This window comes from Haliotis rufescens, unplaced genomic scaffold, assembly GCF_023055435.1.
Source record: "Haliotis rufescens isolate VD_foot unplaced genomic scaffold, xgHalRufe1.0.p SCAF_20, whole genome shotgun sequence".
Lineage (NCBI taxonomy): Eukaryota > Metazoa > Mollusca > Gastropoda > Lepetellida > Haliotidae > Haliotis > Haliotis rufescens.
Genome location: NW_025963891.1, coordinates 15248787 through 15270659, shown reverse-complemented (window position 1 = coordinate 15270659; position 21873 = coordinate 15248787). Strand labels below are relative to the sequence as shown.

The window sequence follows — 21873 nt, the reverse complement described above, 5'->3', positions numbered from 1 at the left end:
GAAAATTGGAATATCAAGGTGGACAATTTCCTGTTTATGAATGCATACAGCTGTTGTTGAATTTTGTGGATGCAGCAGTTTCCCAGGTACTTTCCATTATCTATGGAGAAAAATGGATTGCAGCTGCTCTAGTTGTTAATAGGCATTCACTGTTTTGCTTGTACTTGGTAAATGCTAGTGCTACCTGGTTCTTGCAGTGTGGGAAAAACAATATTCTCCTTAACCTGAACAACCGTGTAGTGTTAACAAGGACACAATCACTCAAGCTTTCAAACACAAAATCAACCTGTTTGTTGTTTAACGCTGCACTCAGCAATATGGAATGTGAGTGAGTGAGCGAGCATGATTTTACGCCACTTTTAGCAATATCACGGCGGGGGACACCAGAAATGGGCTTCACCATTACCCATGTCGGGATTCGAACCAGGGTTTTCGGCGTGACGAGCGAACGCTTTAACCACTAGGCTACCCAACCGCCCCTGTTGGAATATGATGACCAAGTCAATGAGCCTGACCACCCGTTCCCGTTAGTCGCCTCCTACGGCAAGCATGGGTTGCTCAAGACCTATTCTACCCCGGATCTTCACAGGTCCAGACACAGGTAAAGAGAAGATGCGGCAAGTCAATTTGCTGATTGCTTTACATAGAAAACACTCATTTTCACAAATGACAAAATTGTAGTTATTCCAAAAATGTTTATTTCAGGATATTTAACCATAACAATCGTAACAATGTACCTTCCAGAGGTACTTTGTACATAAACACGTGGAGGCCAGTAAGTTGAAGGGTTGAAGAGATTCACCTGTTCTAGTGACTAGAATCCCCTGACGTTGAATTTGAATACGCTGGTACTTCATAAGCATCCATATCACTTTCATTCTTAACTTAGAAAGATTGTTATGCTAACTTTGTGCAAAATAAACCTGAGAAACGACTTCGTAAGATTTTTTTTTACAATCAACTTTTCAACATAATAGATGAATTTGAGAGGGACAAAAGATGAGTTCTGTAAGAAGGAATTGAAAATGAATTATCCACGCGACAAACAAAACCAGCAACCCGAGGGGTAACAGTGTATGTAGAATTGTTAGTATCATTACACCAACTCCTTCAAAGAAATGGAAATAACATTCTGCAGGACATGGAGTTGCAATCCCTAAGATCAAACATGACAAATCAGGATAATGCTCTCTAGGAAACACATTTCATGCCTTTACCTTACCACTTCAGTTAACTGGCAGTGAAGTATATTGCACTTGTCATGTCTAAAAGCACAAATGACAATTCCAACTGGCTGATTAAACTCTGCTACTATCTACTACTTTCTATGTTCTTTTGTATTTTTTTTACCAAGTAACACGTACATCATATATACTCAATTCTCACATTAGTGTCATGATCACTGTCCTTGAATAATGCTGATACTGATTCAATCTCTGCACAACATGCTAATGATATATTAAAGATAGAAATTGAATAATGACAAACAACTTATACCAAAGAATTAAAAAAAGATAAATTCAAAACAAAGGCATGATGGTGTTATTTAAAATTACAATATTTAAGCCAAAAAACTTTTATTTATTGTAAAATGTGAAAAAAGAGATTGGGTAATAATGAAATAAAACCATCTTGGAGAAAACAAGAACTTCATAAACATGATAAATATTGCCTTAGTAGTTAAAACACAAGAAAAAAACTAATCATTATCAGGACAAACAAGATAAATGTCATCAAAAGCAAGAAACAAGATAAAATACAACATAAAAAAACATATCTGATAGCACTTAGCTATCAAGTAGTAACAAATATCCTTACTTAATTGGTGATAAAATATTTTGTCACCAGCTTTCATTTATTCACTGGCTATTTCTTAAACATAATATCTAGTATAAATAATACTCCTTTTTGTAACATATATACCGGACCTGTGATCACAAAAAACACCCCTTGAATAACTTCTGATATGTTTCCAAATCCCAATAGACATTCAAAGACATTGAAAAACTCTTAGTTATAGAATCCAATTATGCATAAACAGATGATGACTCTGTAGTCTAAGTGCTCCTACCAAGATCTCAATGATACAAATAAGGAAACACCTTAAACAAAGAGGAAATGAAGAAACAAGTGTTTCCTGGAAATAGCCATCAGCGCTGTTGAATGCTTGACTGCTGCTGACAACACCATAATGAGTGAGTGAGTGAGTGAGTGAGTGAGTGAGTGAGTGAGTGAGTGAGTTGGGTTTTAACAGTATTCCAGCTTCACGTGATGTCAGCTTATTGTGGGAGGAAAGCCCGAAGTGATGCAGGTCTCTGACGTTTACCACTTCGGTGAAACCTACGAGCACAGGTATGGTGCTGACAAACCTAGAAACATAATCGGGGTGAACCGTGATTCGAACCCACAATCATAGGTTTCTGGCGTGTCCAAGGGACGCAACTCTGCACAGCAAATCGCGGCTCCTTAGACAACTGGGCCACCCGTGCCCCCTCACCATAATGACAACTGAAGGCACTGCCACTGTTTCAGGTTAATTTCATGGTTGGTTCAATTGGTTCAGTTTAACACAATAAAATAATTGTGTCACAATGTAAATAGAGATCTGTAGGATGAACGACAAGATAATTTCCCACAACTTTTCTCTTCTATCATGTCTACTTCTTTGTTTTCACTACGCATATTAGCAGTTTTAGTATGGAACTCACCAATCAAAGTAAAGCATTTCATTCATTGTGGGAAAACCAAAAGTGATGCAGGTCATAGATGTTTATCACAATCAGCACATCCTGGATAGGCTAAGGGAAGCAACTGTGCACATACAAATTCTGCACCTTAGACCACAGAGCCAACTGACACTAATCCACAAATCATACTGGTAAATTGTGAAACTGAGTAAATTTCCATGCCATTATTCCTTTTTCTGCCAAGGTCTCAGAATGTCAAATTGTTCCATAAGAATGTGAAGAATACACGTAGATGAAAACTGAAAATCCTGTAAATGTACAATCTGGCCCATACACAAGATACTCAAACATGAAGATCTCTGAAATACAGGGGCACATGATGCTAGAACAGCCATAGTGACTGACCTAGGAAAGCTTCAGACATGCACCAGCAACAAACTAGGAAAACCACTAAAATGTTAGTGTTGAGATTCACCATCTGTTTCCAGAGTCAAATTGTTCATTGAGCAAACTCTAGATGGCAATTGAGTTTATGTATTTGCATGCAAAAATCCTCGTCCATCACCTTTCATTACACCATACTGACAAAATACACTCCAGACAAACCCACAAGGTGTAAATAAGTTATTTCACAAACTGATGACACGGCAATGTAAGTAAATACTGCTGCCAATCAAACGAAGACAGGAGTCAACACAAATCTACTCAGTTCAAAATCTTCTGAACCCCATAATTGTTCTAAACGGCGAGAAATACATATGGCAAGTCAAAAATCACTGGCTGTGTGTAAAATATCAGGTGATATGTCTATGGAATCTGGACATCACAAACGAAGATGTCTCGATGTGGAACATGACTCTACGTACACATTCATAATGATACACACATTTCTGTTCTGCATGTTAGGTTCAAAATTCCAATGTTTTTAAAATCAGATCTTAGTGCTCGCTACTGCTACATTGTGTAGCGGTAGTGAGCATGAGGATCTGGTTTAAATGAGCACTGAGATTCAAAATTAAAATCCACAGTAACCCAGCGCTACATGCAAAAAAACAGTATGTTCATCTCCTAAGTGACAGCAAACTCTGGTCAAAGTCTGTAGGAGACGGAAACCTGTGCTTCAGACAATTTGTATCAATCCATAGGTGCCTTATGCACAGCTACCTTAGCATGAATTATTTTGTTTGTTTGTTGTTTAACGCCGAGCTCAGCAATATTCCAGCTATATGACGGCTGTATGTAAAAAATCTAATCTGGGCCAGACAATCCAGTGATTGATGGCATAAGCATCGATCCACGCAATTGGGATACGATGACATGCATCAACCAAGTCAGTGATCCCGACCATTTGATCCTGTTAGTCGCCTCTTACAACAAACATAGTGGCCTTTTAGGGCAAGCATGGGTTGCTGAAGACCTATTCTACCTCGGATCTGATTTTTTATTAAGTTGTCTTGGGGAACAAATCTTTGACAATGATGAAGCCTTATGTTCATTTTCTTATTTTTGCTTTGAACCTTATCATGACCTAGTATGTCTCGAACATACATAAATGTATCTTAATACTTGTTTGATTGTTCAAAAGCATTAACTAACAGATTTAACATGCTTGCATATTAGAGTCACATTGATGATTGCCACAAATTCTATAAATCTGGAATATTGCTGAATGTGGTGTTAAACAACAAACAAAACCCAAATCCCAAGACAACTGAAACAGACCGTAAAACCTGCGCTGACGTGAAACACTGATATGTGCTGAGGTTGGGAGGGAGGACTGAGTTAGAAGGGGAGGAAGTTAGACATGGAAGTTCCCTGATTGTAATGCTACTACTGTCCAATACTGTAACAAGCCCAAGGGGTCATGTCACGGACTGTGCGTTGGCTGCTTGGTCGACTGACACTAAATGCTCTTTCGTCCTATGCTGTGTCCACCTCCTGCTCGTCAGCTTGTCGTCATCTCCGGATTCTGAAACAGACACAGGTCATCAGTACTCAGCTCCAACCAGATCATACCTTCCTGTTTTGCATCCTATTTGTTGGGGATTCATTCACTTGGAAATCTTTCTGGTTCTTTGTCATGTCATCATAAAATCCCATTGCTCAGTGGACTAGGTATGATGGGAAAGGCAATAGTCATAGATTATGAAAACATTTTCATATTATAAAACAAAAATCCTGGATCCTTTGACAAATATAATAACTGAAATAAAACATTGATGCAATTAATGTCACATTCAGAAACTTACCAGTAGAGTAGAGTGAGGAGAGAAAAGAGAGAGCGAAAGATCTCTAGAGGACACAGAGCGCCTGCACAAGGTCATGAGGACAGCTACAGTTGGGGAGAAGGTGGTCAATCTGCTATAGTAGTCATGCAGTGCTATCATGCAGAGGACACAAATCAAGGGCAGTATAGTCATACTAGGCCATGGTCAGCAAACATATGATGACTTATACCAAGCATGATCTTCTCTCAACATTTCAATAAATTGTAGATTCCTTATCACATGACGGTGCTACATCTTCCTGAATCATGGTTGTCCCTGGTGTTGACAGTTTGGGTATCATAATCATGACGCAAACAAAACAATTTCTACCTTTTTTGTTTATTATTCTGATTTCTTATTTACATATATATACATACATGTATAATATATACAGGATATTCCACTCAATTAAAAGAGTTCATGGACTTGTTTGAACTGAAAGTGTAGACGATAAGATCAATATTGTACAACATTTGACCTATTAAGTTTGGGTTGATAGAGTTGTTGTTATTGTTTAACACTGCACTCAGCAATATTCCAGCTATATGATTGTGGTCTGTAAACAATCAAGTCTAGGTCAGACAATCCAGTGATTGACATCATGAGCATCGATCTACGTCATTGGGATACAATGATAAGCATCTACCAAGTCAGTGAGTCTGACCAGCCAATCCCGTTAGTCGCCTTTTATGCCAAACATGGGTTGATGAAGACCTATTCAATCCCTATCTTCAAGGGTAGGGTTGATAAAAAGACACAGTTCAACATTACCAAAGAACCAAAACCACGGGATCATTTTCTACAGCTGACAGAGAGTCAATTTTCTAGTAATGAGTTTCAACATTATTCTAAAACTGTTTCATTCGTATCTTGGCATGTCGGCTCCACGTGAGAGTAAACTCACATGCCGGTGCCACTTACCAATTGGGTGAAAAACATGGGCATAGGTAAGGTGCTGACAAACCAAGGTTCATAATCAGGGTGAACCTGGGATCCAAACCCCAAACCAGCAGATCCTGGTGGCAAAGGCAGATAACTCTTCACAGAAAATTGCAGCACAAAGACTCACCTTGGACTCCAGTGCCATTAAAAGACATGTTTCCCTAGCTGGCCAATTCAAGCACTGATGTCTCACAAAGAATCAGTGTTTAGCCATCCATTTTGTTTGTTTGTTTGTTGTTTTACGCCGCACTCAGCAATATTCCAGCTATATGACGGCAGTCTGTAAATAATCGAGTCCAGACCAAACAATCCAGTGATTGATTGCATGAGCATCAATCCATGCAACTGGGATATGATGACATGCATCAACAAAGTCAGCAAGCCTGACCAATCGATCCCGTTAGCATGGTTAGTCGCCTCTTACGACAAGCATGGGTTGATGAAGACCTATTCTATCCCGGATCTTCACGGGTGTTTACCAATCCAAATATAAATATGTATTTAATATAAATACCTTCACATGGCTTGATCAAGATAAGACAGAAACAAAAGGGGTACAAAAGAGAGAAAACAAGAAAATATTTACACAACACACAAAATATTTTAGTGTACACATATATACAAAGATATTAATAAGCACACACACAAAAGATGACAGTATGAAACCGCTACATATACCCAGTATCATGCTGTACTGAGGTAAACAGAAATATCACAGTAAAAGTTCTAGATGTATGCTTGATGAAAGATGTAAAATATTACCCAAGTACATCCACAGATCAAAAAGTCTGGATAGTCACTGACAACGGTTTTAATGTTTCTATATATAGTTAGAGGGGCAAGCTTACTCAGTCATTGCTTAATCATTTCAGTTGGACGAAAAGTGTTTGAAATGTTACTATTTTTATAGGCAGAAGATACTAATGCATAAATTTAAGTCATTTTCTTACTCTGTAAAGGTCACATGACCAACTGCAAGCTTACTTTTCATGTCAAACTTTATCAGGTATTACAATAAAAAGTTATTTCATCTGTGTGTCATGATACAACTTCTTGTTTTCACTGGCAATGATAATCCCTACTACTCTGAAACTAGGTGCCAGTTTCTCAAGAGCAAGGAGAGAAGATGGTGGAGGGAGCAGGGAGAAAACTCAACATGCAGCCATGTTATTCTGGATGCCTGCTGTACACAAAGGTGTTAAAGAAATCAAATCTACTCTATTATTTCGTCGACTGCCCAAAACTAAAGTGTTAAACAAATGTCACTGCATGGGAGACTTACTGAAACGGTATTGTTAACAAGTGATTCCTCCTGAAATCATAATTCACAATATTAACCACAATATCGGTAATTCAAATCAACTTTATACAGATGTATTAATCATACACAGGAAAGACGTAACTAAAGCCATAGATCCATGTTGACAAATCCATTGTTTCTTTACGATATCAATATATGATCTTCAGTGACCTTTCAGTTATCTTTCATAACTCACCACTATTGTTAACAACAATAAATAATAGTTACACAAAATAGAATTCAATGTGCAAATGTTCAGGGGGTTAATTCTTCTATAGTTTGAACACCACTGATCGTTGCAAAAACAGGAAAGCAGCTAATTGTAGTGCTATCCTGACTTACCAACCATTGCTAGGGCTTATTAACAAGACTGATCTACTTCTTGAACCCTTCACTAACAAACACTGACATGCACGAGATGTACAGCTACAAAAGTCTGGTGGACCACCATGAAAGCTACAATACTACAGTTATCTGGTGGACTGTCATGCATGCTACATTATACTACAATACACCAGACAGAGATATATTTGTATGCATATGTATTGAAGGAGATGCTGCATACCCTGGCATCTAAAACCAAATGATTCAAATTACCCAACACAGAACTTCATCAAAATCAATTACATGAGTTATCTCCCTTTAATGCTGAACTTGTCATTGAAATGACAATATGAAAGAAGAAAAATGTTCACTTGTTTCACATTTACTTGTTGATTATCTGGAATTAAACAATTTTTGGTATGCATGGATTTGTTGGGTATAGTTGAATCTACTTCAATACGAGGTTAGTACATGAAAGCTGACTACAAAGCTGAGATTTCCCCCATGCAGCACCCTGGGACTGACGATGTCGTCAGCCGCTTCATCACCTGGAGGGACAGGAGCTGGCTCCCGACTGGCTGCTGTGATTTGTGCCGATACTGAGAGATGAGAACCCACTCTGACATGACTGTAGGCTGCTCATTGATCCTCTGCAACACAAATCAATATGTAGACATCAGTATACAATCTCAGTGAGGCTGGAAAAAATACTTGTCTTGGTTCTCATAATCATAAAATCCACCGCACATTTTTTTTTTTTTTCCAAGACCCAAGTCTTTAGATATTCAGCGTCTCAAACACATGACCCCGGCAGTAAAATCAGCGGTAGAAACTAACAGTTTCAGTCCACTTGTCCTTATAATGATAACATATAGCAAAACCCCTAAAAATGACAAATTACTACTGGTCCTTATGATACCTTTACTAGCGGGCAGTTTGGCGAGGACTACAGGACTAGTGCCAATTTCTAACACTGAAAATGCTACAATACTAAGAACAACATGATTTCACCGAAATTACTGTAAACAAAATTTGGTTACATACTAGCTTGAAAAACGCCCCACCAATAAAAACCATACCGCCCGCCTGCACTATATTTTCAAAAGTCATGCCTGAGAACCATTTCTTTTATTTTTTAAGCCAAAAAGCCAATCTTTCACTCTGACATGTTACTTGTTTTGAGGACACCTCTATAGGTCATGTCAGGTGAACTTTCTGATCAGCCAATCAGCAGCCAGGTTTCTAAATACTTGGTACAAGTGAGTGAAGCAATTACTACAAGCCTGTCCGATTTCTGTACCTTGACAATGAACTAAAACCAGAAGTTCCGAAAATAGAAAGTGTTTTTTTGTATTTCATACAACCTGCTGTTTCTGATGGGAGTGCCATTGAAGGAATACTTGTAGGATTTCATTTGTGCCAATCAAAACTTCTGAATTGAGATGCTACAAAAAAAGATCTGAATCATTTTACAAAGCTGACAGTGAGTGGCTCTAGAGCCCCCAGTCTTCAGTTAGAATGTGAGGTGGCTCACCTGAATGTAAGCTGGCTCACCTGAATGTAAGCTGAATGTAAGCTGGCCCACCTGAATGTAAGCTAAATGTAAGGTAAATGTAAGCTGGCTCACCTGAATGCTTCTGAAGGCAACAACTCTGTGTAGTACATGACCTTTGACTTGTGAGAGGTGAGCGGGAAGTCAAAGCTGGCCTTGGCAGAGTCGAAGTACTTCCACTGGAGAATGTAGCTACCTGCCTGGCTGGTGACATGTGTGCCCTGAATGTACACAAACAGTTGGGATGTGACTGTTACATCACTGCAAGTCAGGGGGTCATACAGCTCCCAGACAAACAAAGGTATGGTGTTGACAGACCACGGATCACAAACAGTTGGGATGTGACTGTTACATCACTACAAGTCAGGGGGGTCATACAGCTCCCAGACAAACAAAGGTATTGTGTTGACAGACCACGGATCACAAACAGTTGGGATGTGACTGTTACATCACTGCAAGTCTGGGGGGTCATACAGCTCCCAGACAAACAAAGGTATTGTGTTGACAGACCACGGATCACAAACAGTTGGGATGTGACTGTTACATCACTGCAAGTCAGGGGGTCATACAGCTCCCAGACAAACAAAGGTATGGTGTTGACAGACGTATCACAAATGGGGTGGAATGCAGACTGCTACAGAGAGTGGCTTGTGCCGTCATGCTGACAGTCACACTCAAGCACTATTGCGATCTCATTGACCACCATAAAAGTGTGAAAGTAGGAAACTTATTATTTGTTAATTCATGCTGCATACAGTCCACACATTTAAACTAACTAAATATAAAACGTTAACACACACCTTTAGAACATATGCTTATGATCAATTACAACTCTGTACTCTAGCAAGCAAAGAAAGAAGAGAGCATCATTTACTTTGATTTCCCCACCATTTTGTATACAAGCTGAGCGTGATGATGACCTTAAAGAGTCAGGACATCAACTGTTCTAAAGCTATGTTGATAGACAGTAGCCAATAACTCCCCGAGCTCACTCGGATCTGCTCACCTTATTCCGTTTCTGCTCCAGTGACTACACCGGTGTAGGCGTATCACATAACTGGACTTTTCTCTTATTTGTAAACAAACACACTTATTCTAAAATAGGAACAGACAATCCAAAGGCAAGCCTTTCCGTGATATAAAAACTTGTTTTGCATAATCATATGCATATACTACTACAACTGAAACAGTGAGGTACATGACAATATGGCTTTACATATCAAAGTGGCCGTATTGCTAGCTCTCCGTTGGACTTCAAAGACAGGTCGTGGAGGTTAAATATGCAAATGGAAATAGTTTGAAATAAGGGAAAGACAACAAAAATCTGAACATTTGTGCCATCGTTAGTATTTTCCCTTTCGTTATGTTAAGAGAATGATGAGTATGTTGTAGTCATATTTATTCCCAGTGAAGTCTCAAATTTCATTCCATCCAGTCATGTTAAAGAAGGTGAGTGTCTCCATCCCGACATTACATACAGTGAGTGTGAACCTGGACACTGTCTCCATCCTGACATTACATACAGTGAGTGTGTACCTGGACACTGTCTCCATCCCGACATTACATACAGTGAGTGAGTACCTGGACACTGTCTCCATCCCCACATTACATACAGTGAGTGAGTACCTGGACACTGTCTCCATCCTGACATTACATACAGTGAGTGAGTACCTGGACACTGTCTCCATCCTGACATTACATACAGTGAGTGAGTACCTGGACACTGTCTCCATCCCGACATTACATACAGTGAGTGTGAACCTGGACACTGTCTCCATCCTGACATTACATACAGTGAGTGAGTACCTGGACACTGTCTCCATCCCGACATTACATACAGTGAGTGTGTACCTGGACACTGTCTCCATCCCGACATTACATACAGTGAGTGTGTACCTGGACACTGTCTCCATCCCGACATTACATACAGTGAGTGAGTACCTGGACACTGTCTCCATCCCGACATTACATACAGTGAGTGTGTACCTGGACACTGTCTCCATCCTGACATTACATACAGTGAGTGAGTACCTGGACACTGTCTCCATCCCGACATTACATACAGTGAGTGAGTACCTGGATACTGTCTCCATCCCGACATTACATACAATGAGTGTGTACCTGGACACTGTCTCCATCCCGACATTACATACAGTGAGTGAGTACCTGGACACTGTCTCCATCCCGACATTACATACAGTGAGTGAGTACCTGGACACTGTCTCCATCCCGACATTACATACAATGAGTGTGTACCTGGACACTGTCTCCATCCCGACATTACATACAGTGAGTGTGTACCTGGACACTGTCTCCATCCTGACATTACATACAGTGAGTGTGTACCTGGACACTGTCTCCATCCCAACATTACATACAGTGAGTGTGTACCTGGACACTGTCTCCATCCTGACATTACATACAGTGAGTGTGTACCTGGACACTGTCTCCATCCCGACATTACATACAGTGAGTGAGTACCTGAACACTGTCTCCATCCCGACATTACATACAGTGAGTGTGTACCTGGACACTGTCTCTATCCTGACATTACATACAGTGAGTGTGTACCTGGACACTGTCTCCATCCCGACATTACATACAGTGAGTGTGTACCTGGACACTGTCTTCATCCCGACATTACATACAGTGAGTGTGTACCTGGACACTGTCTCCATCCCGACATTACATACAATGAGTGAGTACCTGGACACTGTCTCCATCCTGACATTACATACAGTGAGTGTGTACCTGGACACTGTCTCCATCCCGACATTACATACAGTGAGTGAGTACCTGAACACTGTCTCCATCCCGACATTACATACAGTGAGTGTGTACCTGGACACTGTCTCTATCCCGACATTACATACAGTGAGTGTGTACCTGGACACTGTCTCCATCCTGACATTACATACAGTGAGTGTGTACCTGGACACTGTCTCCATCCCGACATTACATACAGTGAGTGAGTACCTGGACACTGTCTCCATCCTGACATTACATACAGTGAGTGTGTACCTGGACACTGTCTCCATCCCGACATTACATACAGTGAGTGTGTACCTGGACACTGTCTCCATCCCCACATTACATACAGTGAGTGAGTACCCTGGACACTGTCTCCATTCTGACATTACATACAGTGAGTGAGTACCTGGACACTGTCTCCATCCTTACATTACATACAGTGAGTGAGTACCTGGACACTGTCTCCATCCTGACATTACATACAGTGAGTGAGTACCTGGACACTGTCTCCATCCTGACATTACATACAGTGAGTGTGTACCTGGACACTGTCTCTATCCCGACATTACATACAGTGAGTGTGTACCTGGACACTGTCTCCATCCCGACATTACATACAGTGAGTGAGTACCTGGACACTGTCTCCATCCCGACATTACATACAGTGAGTGTGTACCTGGACACTGTCTCCATCCTGACATTACATACAGTGAGTGAGCACCTGGACACTGTCTCCATCCCGACATTACATACAGTGAGTGTGTACCTGGACACTGTCTCCATCCTGACACTACATACAGTGAGTGAGTACCTGGACACTGTCTCCATCCCGACATATGTGGGGTGGCTCCATGATGCTGATGTCCACGCCGACCACCATGCTTTTGTCGATGTACTGAACAGATCCGATACCCCCTGTGGCGCTGCTCACATGGTGCTGATGGATGGGGTCGGTGGAGCGTGATGCCCGACACCGGAACACGGTAAACGTCACATCCCCCTTCAGGATGTCAAAGTCCCAGGTTATCACACATCCTTTCTGCGGAACTTGAATCAATTTCTGGAAGTCAATAAATTTGCATTGTTATATGCTGTTATGACATCACCTATTTTATACTACTCTAAAGAACTTCTTTGAGTGGCATTTAGAAGTTGGAATGGTAACTGAGTCAAAATTGTTATGGATGAGCAATTTCTTTATTACACTTGGGCGACGTTTCGGTGTAGATTCTAACACCGTTATCAAGCAAATGATGTACAAACTACTTACTTACTTACTTACTTTGGAGATTTAACGTGCGCTTTCCGACTGATGCGTATTTCGCACACGGGCCCGGCCAGGCCATTTAATGTGTTTCCGAAAGGGGCGAAGGTGGTCTGTGCAACCCAAGAGGGGGGTTTTAGGGGTTGCTTATATAGAATTTGGGAATTTTGAGATTTGGAATAGATGCCGATGGGATTGGGGAGGAGAACTAAGGGAGCTGGGTATGGTGGATGTTTGTTTGTTTATGTGATTTTGATTTGGTAGGTTATTGTGTTTTTAGATGCGTTTTATTAGTTCCGTTTTTATTAAGAATACGCCTAAGGCCTTGAAGTTTTCTAGTTTATTTTGTGGGTTTAGTATTGCTTCTAGAGTTAGAGCCTTGTTTAGATTGAGGGTGGTTTGTACAAACTAGGTATGAGCATGATATATATACATAACAATAGATAGATGTTTATATAACAGATAAGGTTGATGTACACTGATTGATTAGGTAGTTATGATAAGACAAGTTTATACAAGAGATAGGGTTGATGTACAGTAATTGATGTAAACATCTATCTATTGTTATGTATATATATCATGCTCATACCTAGTTTGTACATCATTTGCTTGATAACGGTGTTAGAATCTACACCGAAACGTCGCCCAAGTGTAATAAAGAAATTGCTCATCCATAACAATTTTGACTCAGTTACTCTAAAGAAGTCAAAGAACACAGTAGAAGAGTGCCATGACAGATAAACTATAGTCATATGAAAAAATTGGGTGTTCTTTCACTTCCCTTGTGTTGTATACTCCATCATGAAGCGTATGCGGACATCCTCATGTATAATGATACCTAACAGCACTGTTACCTCGTGTGGGTAGTCCTTGACTACGTGAGCAGTATGGTAGAGACTGTCAACAGAGAGAGGAGGTTCATCTGGAGACTTGTCCACTAGTTCTTCCTGGTAAAGTGACTTCGGGACCAGCCCGCCGTCAGGAACATCGCACTGTAACACCATGACAAACAATGATGTACTGGTAACTTAAACACCACTACACTACTCTATCACTTCAAGTCTTTCACAACAATACAATCTACTGAACTATTAAAACATGCTTGTAACAAATACAGCCAAAGCTGGTTCATCCAGATGGTACCGTTCCAAGTGATGCAGAGGGAGTGAATGGTAATGGGATATTGGGGACCTATTCTGGTCTGGAATCACGACAATGAGACAAACGTGGGGTATTGGGGGCCTATTCTTCTCCGGAATTACCACAGAGAGACAGGGATGGGGTACTGGGTGCCTTTTTTTCTCCAGAATTACCACAATGAGACAAGCATGGGGTACTGGGGACCTATTCTTCTCTGGAATTACCACAGAAAGACAAGCATGGGGAACCAAGGATTTATCTAGGATTCCGAACTCAGTGCTCTTGGCAGGCAAACTAGGGAAAACATTATTCTGTTAAAAATTGGGATTTCAAAGTTCTTACGTTTACTTAATTCAGAGGCATTTTAACATTGTATCGAAATTCAATACCATAAACCTAAGCAGAAAAGCCTATTTACTGTTCTTGTTTTCAGTGCTATCCAAGTCACCTTGGGAATTGTTACTGACATTTGCTGCAGACATGGAGTCGGATATCAGCTTCTGAGCAGATCTAGATAAATCACTTGTAACTATAGTGACCAATTAAACTTGAATGGCACTAAGAGTTTGATATACTTACAAAACAATCTCCACCAAGGAAGTCTGGAATATATTGGCTGTCTATAAACTCCACCAGGCCCCCTGCACTCTGGTAGTCATTCCCGCCGTATATCATGAACTTTTTGCGGGTATTCTCATCAATGAAGGGACTGACCAGGGTCCACAACACTGGGAAGACACGGGGAGCCCGTACAATGAGCAGCCGACCCATGGTCTCAGGGTAGTTAGCCTCCACAATCTCGATAATGCGCAGCAGGGCTCGGACACCAGGCCGCCATACATGCCTCATGCTCAGTCCGTCTAAGTCAACTATACACGTACAGGCACTGGAACAGAAGAACAAGGCTGTCACTAATCTGACCAACAGTAATAACCTTACACTTTCCAATTACTCAATTTTAGTAAAATCTAAATATTTTTTACATTTGTATACTTATCCTGCATTACTCCGTATTGCATTTACTGCTATGTTTGACAGAGAGACGAACTGTGTGAGATCCAGCTGCTGAAGAAAGTTGTCCCAACCAGCCCAGGAGGCAGCGCCCTCTCACAGTCGGCACGTGACCCGGAAGTCATGACGTCACACCAAAAGACATAACTGCTTTAAACATAACATCTGAAACTTCGTGGGGAGGTAGCGTAGCGAAAGGGAGGGCACTTAGACTTCGTAATGCAGGATAAGTATACAAATGTAAAAAATATTTAGATTTTACTAAATTTTTTAACTTATCCTGCATTACTCCGTATTGCATCTTTATCAGACGGCTTGGCCGGTGGGCATACCTGCAGATGTGAACCATATTAAACCCTCGTCAAGGTACGATGAATCCGCACCGCATACAAGTGATGACCGGAACATCTACGACCATTCCTGTCTTCAGGAAACAAGAGTCGATGCAAAAACGAAACGCCCGAATAGGTAACCGAAATACAATGAGGCGTGTAGCCAAAATATATAACTTACCGAAGAGCGAAAGCGAAACGCAGTAGAACCCTCTAATCTGAGGTGATAAACACCAGAGAGTTCGACGGGCCCCGCTCGGGGAATCGAAGAATCAGCGGCGTCGGCGGCAAAATCTACGACCAATCCCAAGAGCGAATGCGAAACGCAGGAGAGCCCTCTAGGCTGGAGGCAAGGAACACCGGGGAGGTCGACGGGCACCGCTCAGGTATCAGAGAAGCAGCGGCGTTGGCGTCGGCGCCGGTGTCCACATCTACTACCATTCCTGTCGTCAGGAAACGAGAGTTGATGCAAAAAGTAAAACCCGGATAGGTGACAGCAATAGAATGAGTCGGGTAACCCAAAACTAAAACTGACCTAAGAGCGAATGCGGAACGCAAGAGAGCCGTCTCGTCTGGGGTGATAAACACCAGAGAGGTCGACGGGCCCCACTCAGGGTATCGGAGAATCAGTGGCGTCGGAGATAGATGACCTGTTGGGCTACAACCAGGGACCAAAACTGTGAACGCCGGCGACAACTTTCAAGGCTACATCACGGAAGTAGTGGTTGGTGAAGGCGGTGTCCGATCGCCACGAACAGGCTTCCCTGAACGACGGGATGGAACAGTATACCGTGAAGAACCAGTGTAAATACGATCGCCCTGATCTCATTTTTTTTCAGGTAATAGCCTTTGGGGGGAGGGTCCAATCCGGCGGCTCATACGCTTTAAGGATGACCGCCCGGAGCCACAGGGAAAAGTTTTCCGGCTGACCAACGACAGCGACGAAGGGGAGACCTGCAGAAAAAGGTGTTTCCTAGACTTGCGGCAGTCTTTAGATCGTAGAATAACCTTCAGTGCCCTTACTGGGCATAATGACGCTCATCCTCATCCTCGGCACCCACACTGGACGAGGGGGGAGGGGACAAGGAATGATCTATCAGGCTGTCCTGGGAGTTGAGTCTTTACGCTGACGTCCCAGTACGGTCCATGATGAACGGTGCCCTGGGTACCGCATTCGAACCGGGCATGGGAGACGTCGAGGGCGTGCTGTACATGGACTCGAGCGGCAGTAGTCAAAACCAGTAGAAACACCCGTCTTCTACTTAAGGTCGTAGAAGGAAGACGAGGGGAGTGGTTCGAAGGGCGTTGAAGACCACATTCAGATCCAACGCAGGCGGTCCGAACTTGGTATTCAGGTCTTCAAGACTGAACGAGCGCAGCCAGGCCCGTAGGTCGGGAATTTTCGTCTTTCTCCGATCGTCCGGGATGGCCAGAACGGAGTAGATGGCGACCAGGTATGTGGGGGTGGTAAGCCCTTCAACCGACGGGTGCTACACAAGTACAGAAGGAACTGATCCAGAATCTGCGGTGACGCTGTCATCGGATCCTGGTGTTTGTCAGAACAAAATGCCTGGAACAAGCATCATTTATCAGCATACAGTCCCCCTGTAGATGGACGGTGGGCTGAAGCAATAGCCTTGGTCGCTCTAGCCGAATAGCCCTTGGCTTTCTGCATGTGTGTCAGGCGTGCAGACGATAACATGAGGGTATGAGGGTGTGGCAACAGACCGTGTGGTTGGACCACACCGGAAGTTCCAGGGGTTGTCTCTGGCTATGTTTCGGAGGTCGATAACCCAACTTCTGGCTGACCAATAAGGCGAGACCAAAGTCAATGGCAGGGGTCGAGTGGCCTGGATCTCTGAAGAACCGTGGGAGGGAGAACCGGAGTCGGAAAAGCGTACGCGCGTAAGCCTTCTCAGGAACGATGGAAGGCTTCGACTGCCACAGTGGTCGTATCCGGCACAGGTGGAATGGAAGACGACTGCTGGCCACATTCAGATATGATGCAAACAGTTCTAGCCTTGGGGTGTCGACCGTTTCAAATAGTCTGGCCCGAGGCGCCGGAGAGCGTGAGGCGTCGGAGAGCTTGAGGCGCCTGGAACGCCGAAGATTGTGATTCTCGGGGGCGCCGGTCGAGTTTGTAGCGCCGGGAGAGGGGCGAGAACTCTGGGTCCGCAAACACCACACTACGGTGATGTAGTCAGTGGACACGATCAACAGGGCGTGACCGAGAATGCACTGTCAGCAAGTGCCGTCCTGGATAAGCATTTATCTCGAGGCTGTTGCTGTGCCTATGGTGTTGATCTCTGGATCACAGGTGGTCACAATGTGGGCTGGCGTGGGCCACTAGCCACTGACAAGGTGGCAGGGGAGGTAGTCAGCAACAGGGGTCTGCGATTGCGTACCGTCGGTACGATTCGGAAAAAGGTGTGATCGCCTGCGAGCCAACCTCAAGTAGACGAAGTAAACCAGCTTCACAATCGACCGCCGGGGCATCGACGTAACCGGGTAGTAGGAAGTCGAGGCAATATGGCCATTGCACGAAGTAATGAGATCGCTTTCATCCCTGAAGCGGCGTATAAGTACTCCTGTTCTTATATCGAGGTGACGATGGAGGACGACAACACGATACGAGGCAGGTATGCAACAGGGGTCAGTGGGACGGCCGAGGGACTTTAAGTATCAAATCGACACTGTGTCCGGTAGTCAAGGCGGAAGATAGGAAGGTGTCGTAGTCGAAAAGATCAAACCGGACGAAGGAAGGCGATCTTTTCCATCCCTTGAATGCCTATAGGCGCTATCGTTCTTATAGCGAAGGGTTGATGAAACAAGGTTCCTCGTGACAGCCGTGTTGGTAGAGGAGGTCTATTGTTTCCAACATCCGTGCATGGATGGACTGCGACAGGCGCCTGGTTGAGTGGTATCACCAAGCGTACAGGTAGACATGGAAACCAATCTGTAGAAATACATGGCAAGTTGACCTAAATCCGGTCGGAGTTGTTGACAGTCCGAGTACTTGACACGTGACATGTAAATCACTCTGCGCAGTAGCCGAGAAAACCGCCTTGAGTCGGAACTGAGGTGCAAACTCCACACACAGACAATCCTCAATGAACTGTGTGAGAGACGATCAAGTGGTGTACCCGAGTTTTGCGATAAAACACGGAACCCCATGGGCGTCGTGGAAAACCCGGGGAGCGCCGAGGAAGAGTCTCTCTCAGGAACGCTGGCGCTGGGGTAGGGTAGAACAGCGTTGATGTCTGCGATGTCGACGAAGTAAACTCTTTGTAAGTGGATGTCGTCGTCGAATCTGATACAGACGCTGTTCACATGACGCTCTGTTTCGATGGAAACCCGCAGGTCATCTCTCCGGAATCATTGCGCTTTAAACGACGTGATTATGGATAACGTCTCAGTGGGCAAGTTGAATCAGACCAACTGTCTATTGGTTGAAATGATTCCATCCAGGAAGTAGAACGATAGTCACGATCCCGAAGACCGACGGGAGAGTAGCGACAGGAGCGGCGACAGTTGTTTCACCATGCTTCTCCGTGTGACGAGTTATGAGACGGCAGCAAGAGAAGAGGGCAGTGGCGCCGGGGAGGCGATTGCCGATGGTGCCCCTTAAGCCGCAGTAGAAGATCGGATGGTCGGCTCGTTGATCTGAGCTTGATAAAGCTTGTTGATCTGAAGCTTGTTGAGCGCCGAAGACATCAGAGGATGCGGAGGCGCCGGAGCGCGGAGACATCAGCGGCGCCGAGTCATCAGAGGCGCCGAGTCATCGGAGGCGCCGGGAGCGCCGAGTCATCAGCTTGTCATGAACAAGTCATGAAGCTTGTTGAGCGCCGAGACATCAGCGGCGCCGAGTCATCGGAAGCGCCGAGTCATCGGAGGCGCCGGGAGCACCGAGTCATCGGAGGCGCTGGGACATCGGAGGCGTCGGGAGCGCCGTGTCATCAGAGGCGCCGAGTCATCAGAGGCGCCGAGACATCAGAGGCGCCGTGTCATCAGAGGCGCCGAGTCATCGGAGGCGCCGAGTCATCGGAGGCGCCGTGTCATCAGAGGCGCCGGGAGCGCCGTGTCATCAGAGGCGCCGAGACATCGGAGGCGCCGGGGGCGCCGTAGACATCAGCGTTGACGGTGTTGGAGACCGTGAACGGTCGTATGTCGTGCCAGGGGAGGCAGACTCTACGTTGGGAGCGCTGGAGCCGCCGGTGGAGTAGGAGACCATGAACGGTCGTATGTCGTGCCATGGGAGGCAGACTCTACGTTGGGAGCGCTGGAGCCGCCAGTGGAGTAGGAGACCGTGAAAGGTCGTATGTCGTGCCATGGGAGGCAGACTCTACGTTGGGAGCGCTGGAGCCGCCGGTGGAGTAGGAGACCATGAACGGTCGTATGTCGTGACATCGGAGGCGCCGGGGGCGCCGTAGACATCAGCGTTGACGGTGTTGGAGACCGTGAACGGTCGTATGTCGTGCCAGGGGAGGCAGACTCTACGTTGGGAGCGCTGGAGCCGCCGGTGGAGTAGGAGACCATGAACGGTCGTATGTCGTGCCATGGGAGGCAGACTCTACGTTGGGAGCGCTGTAGCTGCCAGTGGAGTAGGAGACCGTGAACGGTCGTATGTCGTGCCATGGGAGGCAGACTCTACGTTGGGAGCCGCCGTGAAGCTCCGCTGAGCGCTGCTGCCGTCAACGTAGGTGGGGGTCGACGAGCACGTTGAGCGAGGTGTGTCCTGGATACTCGCATGAGCTGAAGGATCACAGCGACGAATGACTGCAACATCGGCACTGCCTTGTGAAAGTACAGGGCGTCGTACAATCACGGCAGAAAGGGACGGCCCAGGCCAGATTTGTTCCCGCGGCAACAAGTGCAGCGAGGCAGAAAATCTGGAATTTAAGCAAAACATAACTATGTGGCAAAGCCACAAAGTGCGGGAAGCATAATGTGTGGCCAATCACAAAGTATGGGAAGCATAAAGTAACTCAAAAACAGTATATTTTATTAAAGTTTATGAGATAAACAAGTATGCTAAAAGGGAGCGAAAAGGCAAAGCCTTAAGCAAACACGTAACCATGTGGCAAAACCACAGAGTACGGGAGACATAATGTTACTCATAAACTTCGTATTATATTGAAGTTTATGAGAAGAAACAATTACGCTTAGAGGTAGCGAAAAGGCAAGGCTTTAAGCACACCAAAACAACATACATAAATGTAATGTATTACCCAAGCCAAAGAGAGAATTCAAAACGCAGAACACGACATTACGTGGCCACGTGGTGAATGGCCAAAATGGCGGGAAAGAAAACAAAATGGCGGGAACAACATTGCGCCCGTAAATTACTGTGACGTGAGCCACAGACGAGCGATAAACGTTACAATTTACGAATGGGAAGACCCTAAGGTCACGGCCCATAACAGGTAACAATGTAGCAGCATATAATGAATGTAGAAACACGCAAAATATAAAAAACAAATAATAAGCTTTAATTTCCACAAGGGATACAAAGTACGTCCGTCCGTGGAGGTGACAAAGCAGTTATGTCTTTTGGTGTGACGTCATGACTTCCGGGTCACGTGCCGACTGTGAGAGGGCGCTGCCTCCTGGGCTGGTTGGGACAACTTTCTTCAGCAGCTGGATCTCACACAGTTCGTCTCTCTGTCAAATATAGCAGTAAATGCAATACGGAGTAATGCAGGATAAGTTAAGAAATTCAATTAGTAAGAAGAACAGTTTTCAAAACACTTTGTGAGAATAACATTTGCCATGCTAACTGAAAATAATACATCCTTACTGACGTGAGTCGGGAAACACCCTACTGATAATATTTACATGACCATATTTAGTCTGTATCGTAATATGAAAGGATCGGGTGTTCTTTAACTTCTTTTCAGTTGCATACATTCGCTCATGGAAAGTACTCTCAAAATTGATAAATTGAGAAATAGCCTCAAAGAAATAGACAGTCCTAGCACGCTTCAAGACGTTCAATCATGTTGTTTGACCACTAATCCAAATTTTGAAGCAGTTCAGTTGAGCAGCTGAAGATGACACACAGAGACTGTCTCACTTTCACATGTGGAACTCATTACAATGTCGAGACCAAGATTGGGCTTAAGCTGTTGAGTCCCCCATCAGCCTCCTATCTCTTAGTAGCCTGACAGCTGGCCTTGAGCTGATCGCGGAGAGGCAGAGAGTGTGTGGGTGATGCATTAGGCAGCATCATAGGCAGCAATATTACAGCTATATCATGGCAGCCTGTAAAACTAGCGGCGTTAGGCAAGGTAAACTAGTGGTCAA

At 44.1% G+C, this 21873-nt stretch overlaps 1 protein-coding gene across 2 annotated transcripts in view; it reads right to left on the bottom strand.

Annotated features, from left to right (window-relative positions):
• Positions 1–3998: 3998 nt before the first annotated feature.
• LOC124132310 (SEC14-like protein 1) overlaps positions 3999–21873 on the bottom strand; it is a 59125-nt gene continuing 41250 nt past the window's right edge. The window contains exons 10-16 of one of the 2 annotated variants that reach the window (XM_048400879.1): positions 14807–15113; positions 13942–14079; positions 12635–12883; positions 9148–9293; positions 8069–8170; positions 7179–7208; positions 3999–4656 (exon numbers count right to left, since the gene is read on the bottom strand). In XM_048400879.1, coding sequence (XP_048256836.1) covers positions 4644–4656; positions 7179–7208; positions 8069–8170; positions 9148–9293; positions 12635–12883; positions 13942–14079; positions 14807–15113 — 985 coding nt within the window. In that variant the 3' untranslated portion in view covers positions 3999–4643. The remainder of the gene's footprint in view (positions 4657–7178; positions 7209–8068; positions 8171–9147; positions 9294–12634; positions 12884–13941; positions 14080–14806; positions 15114–21873) is intronic. The other variant, XM_048400880.1, reaches the window with a different exon arrangement.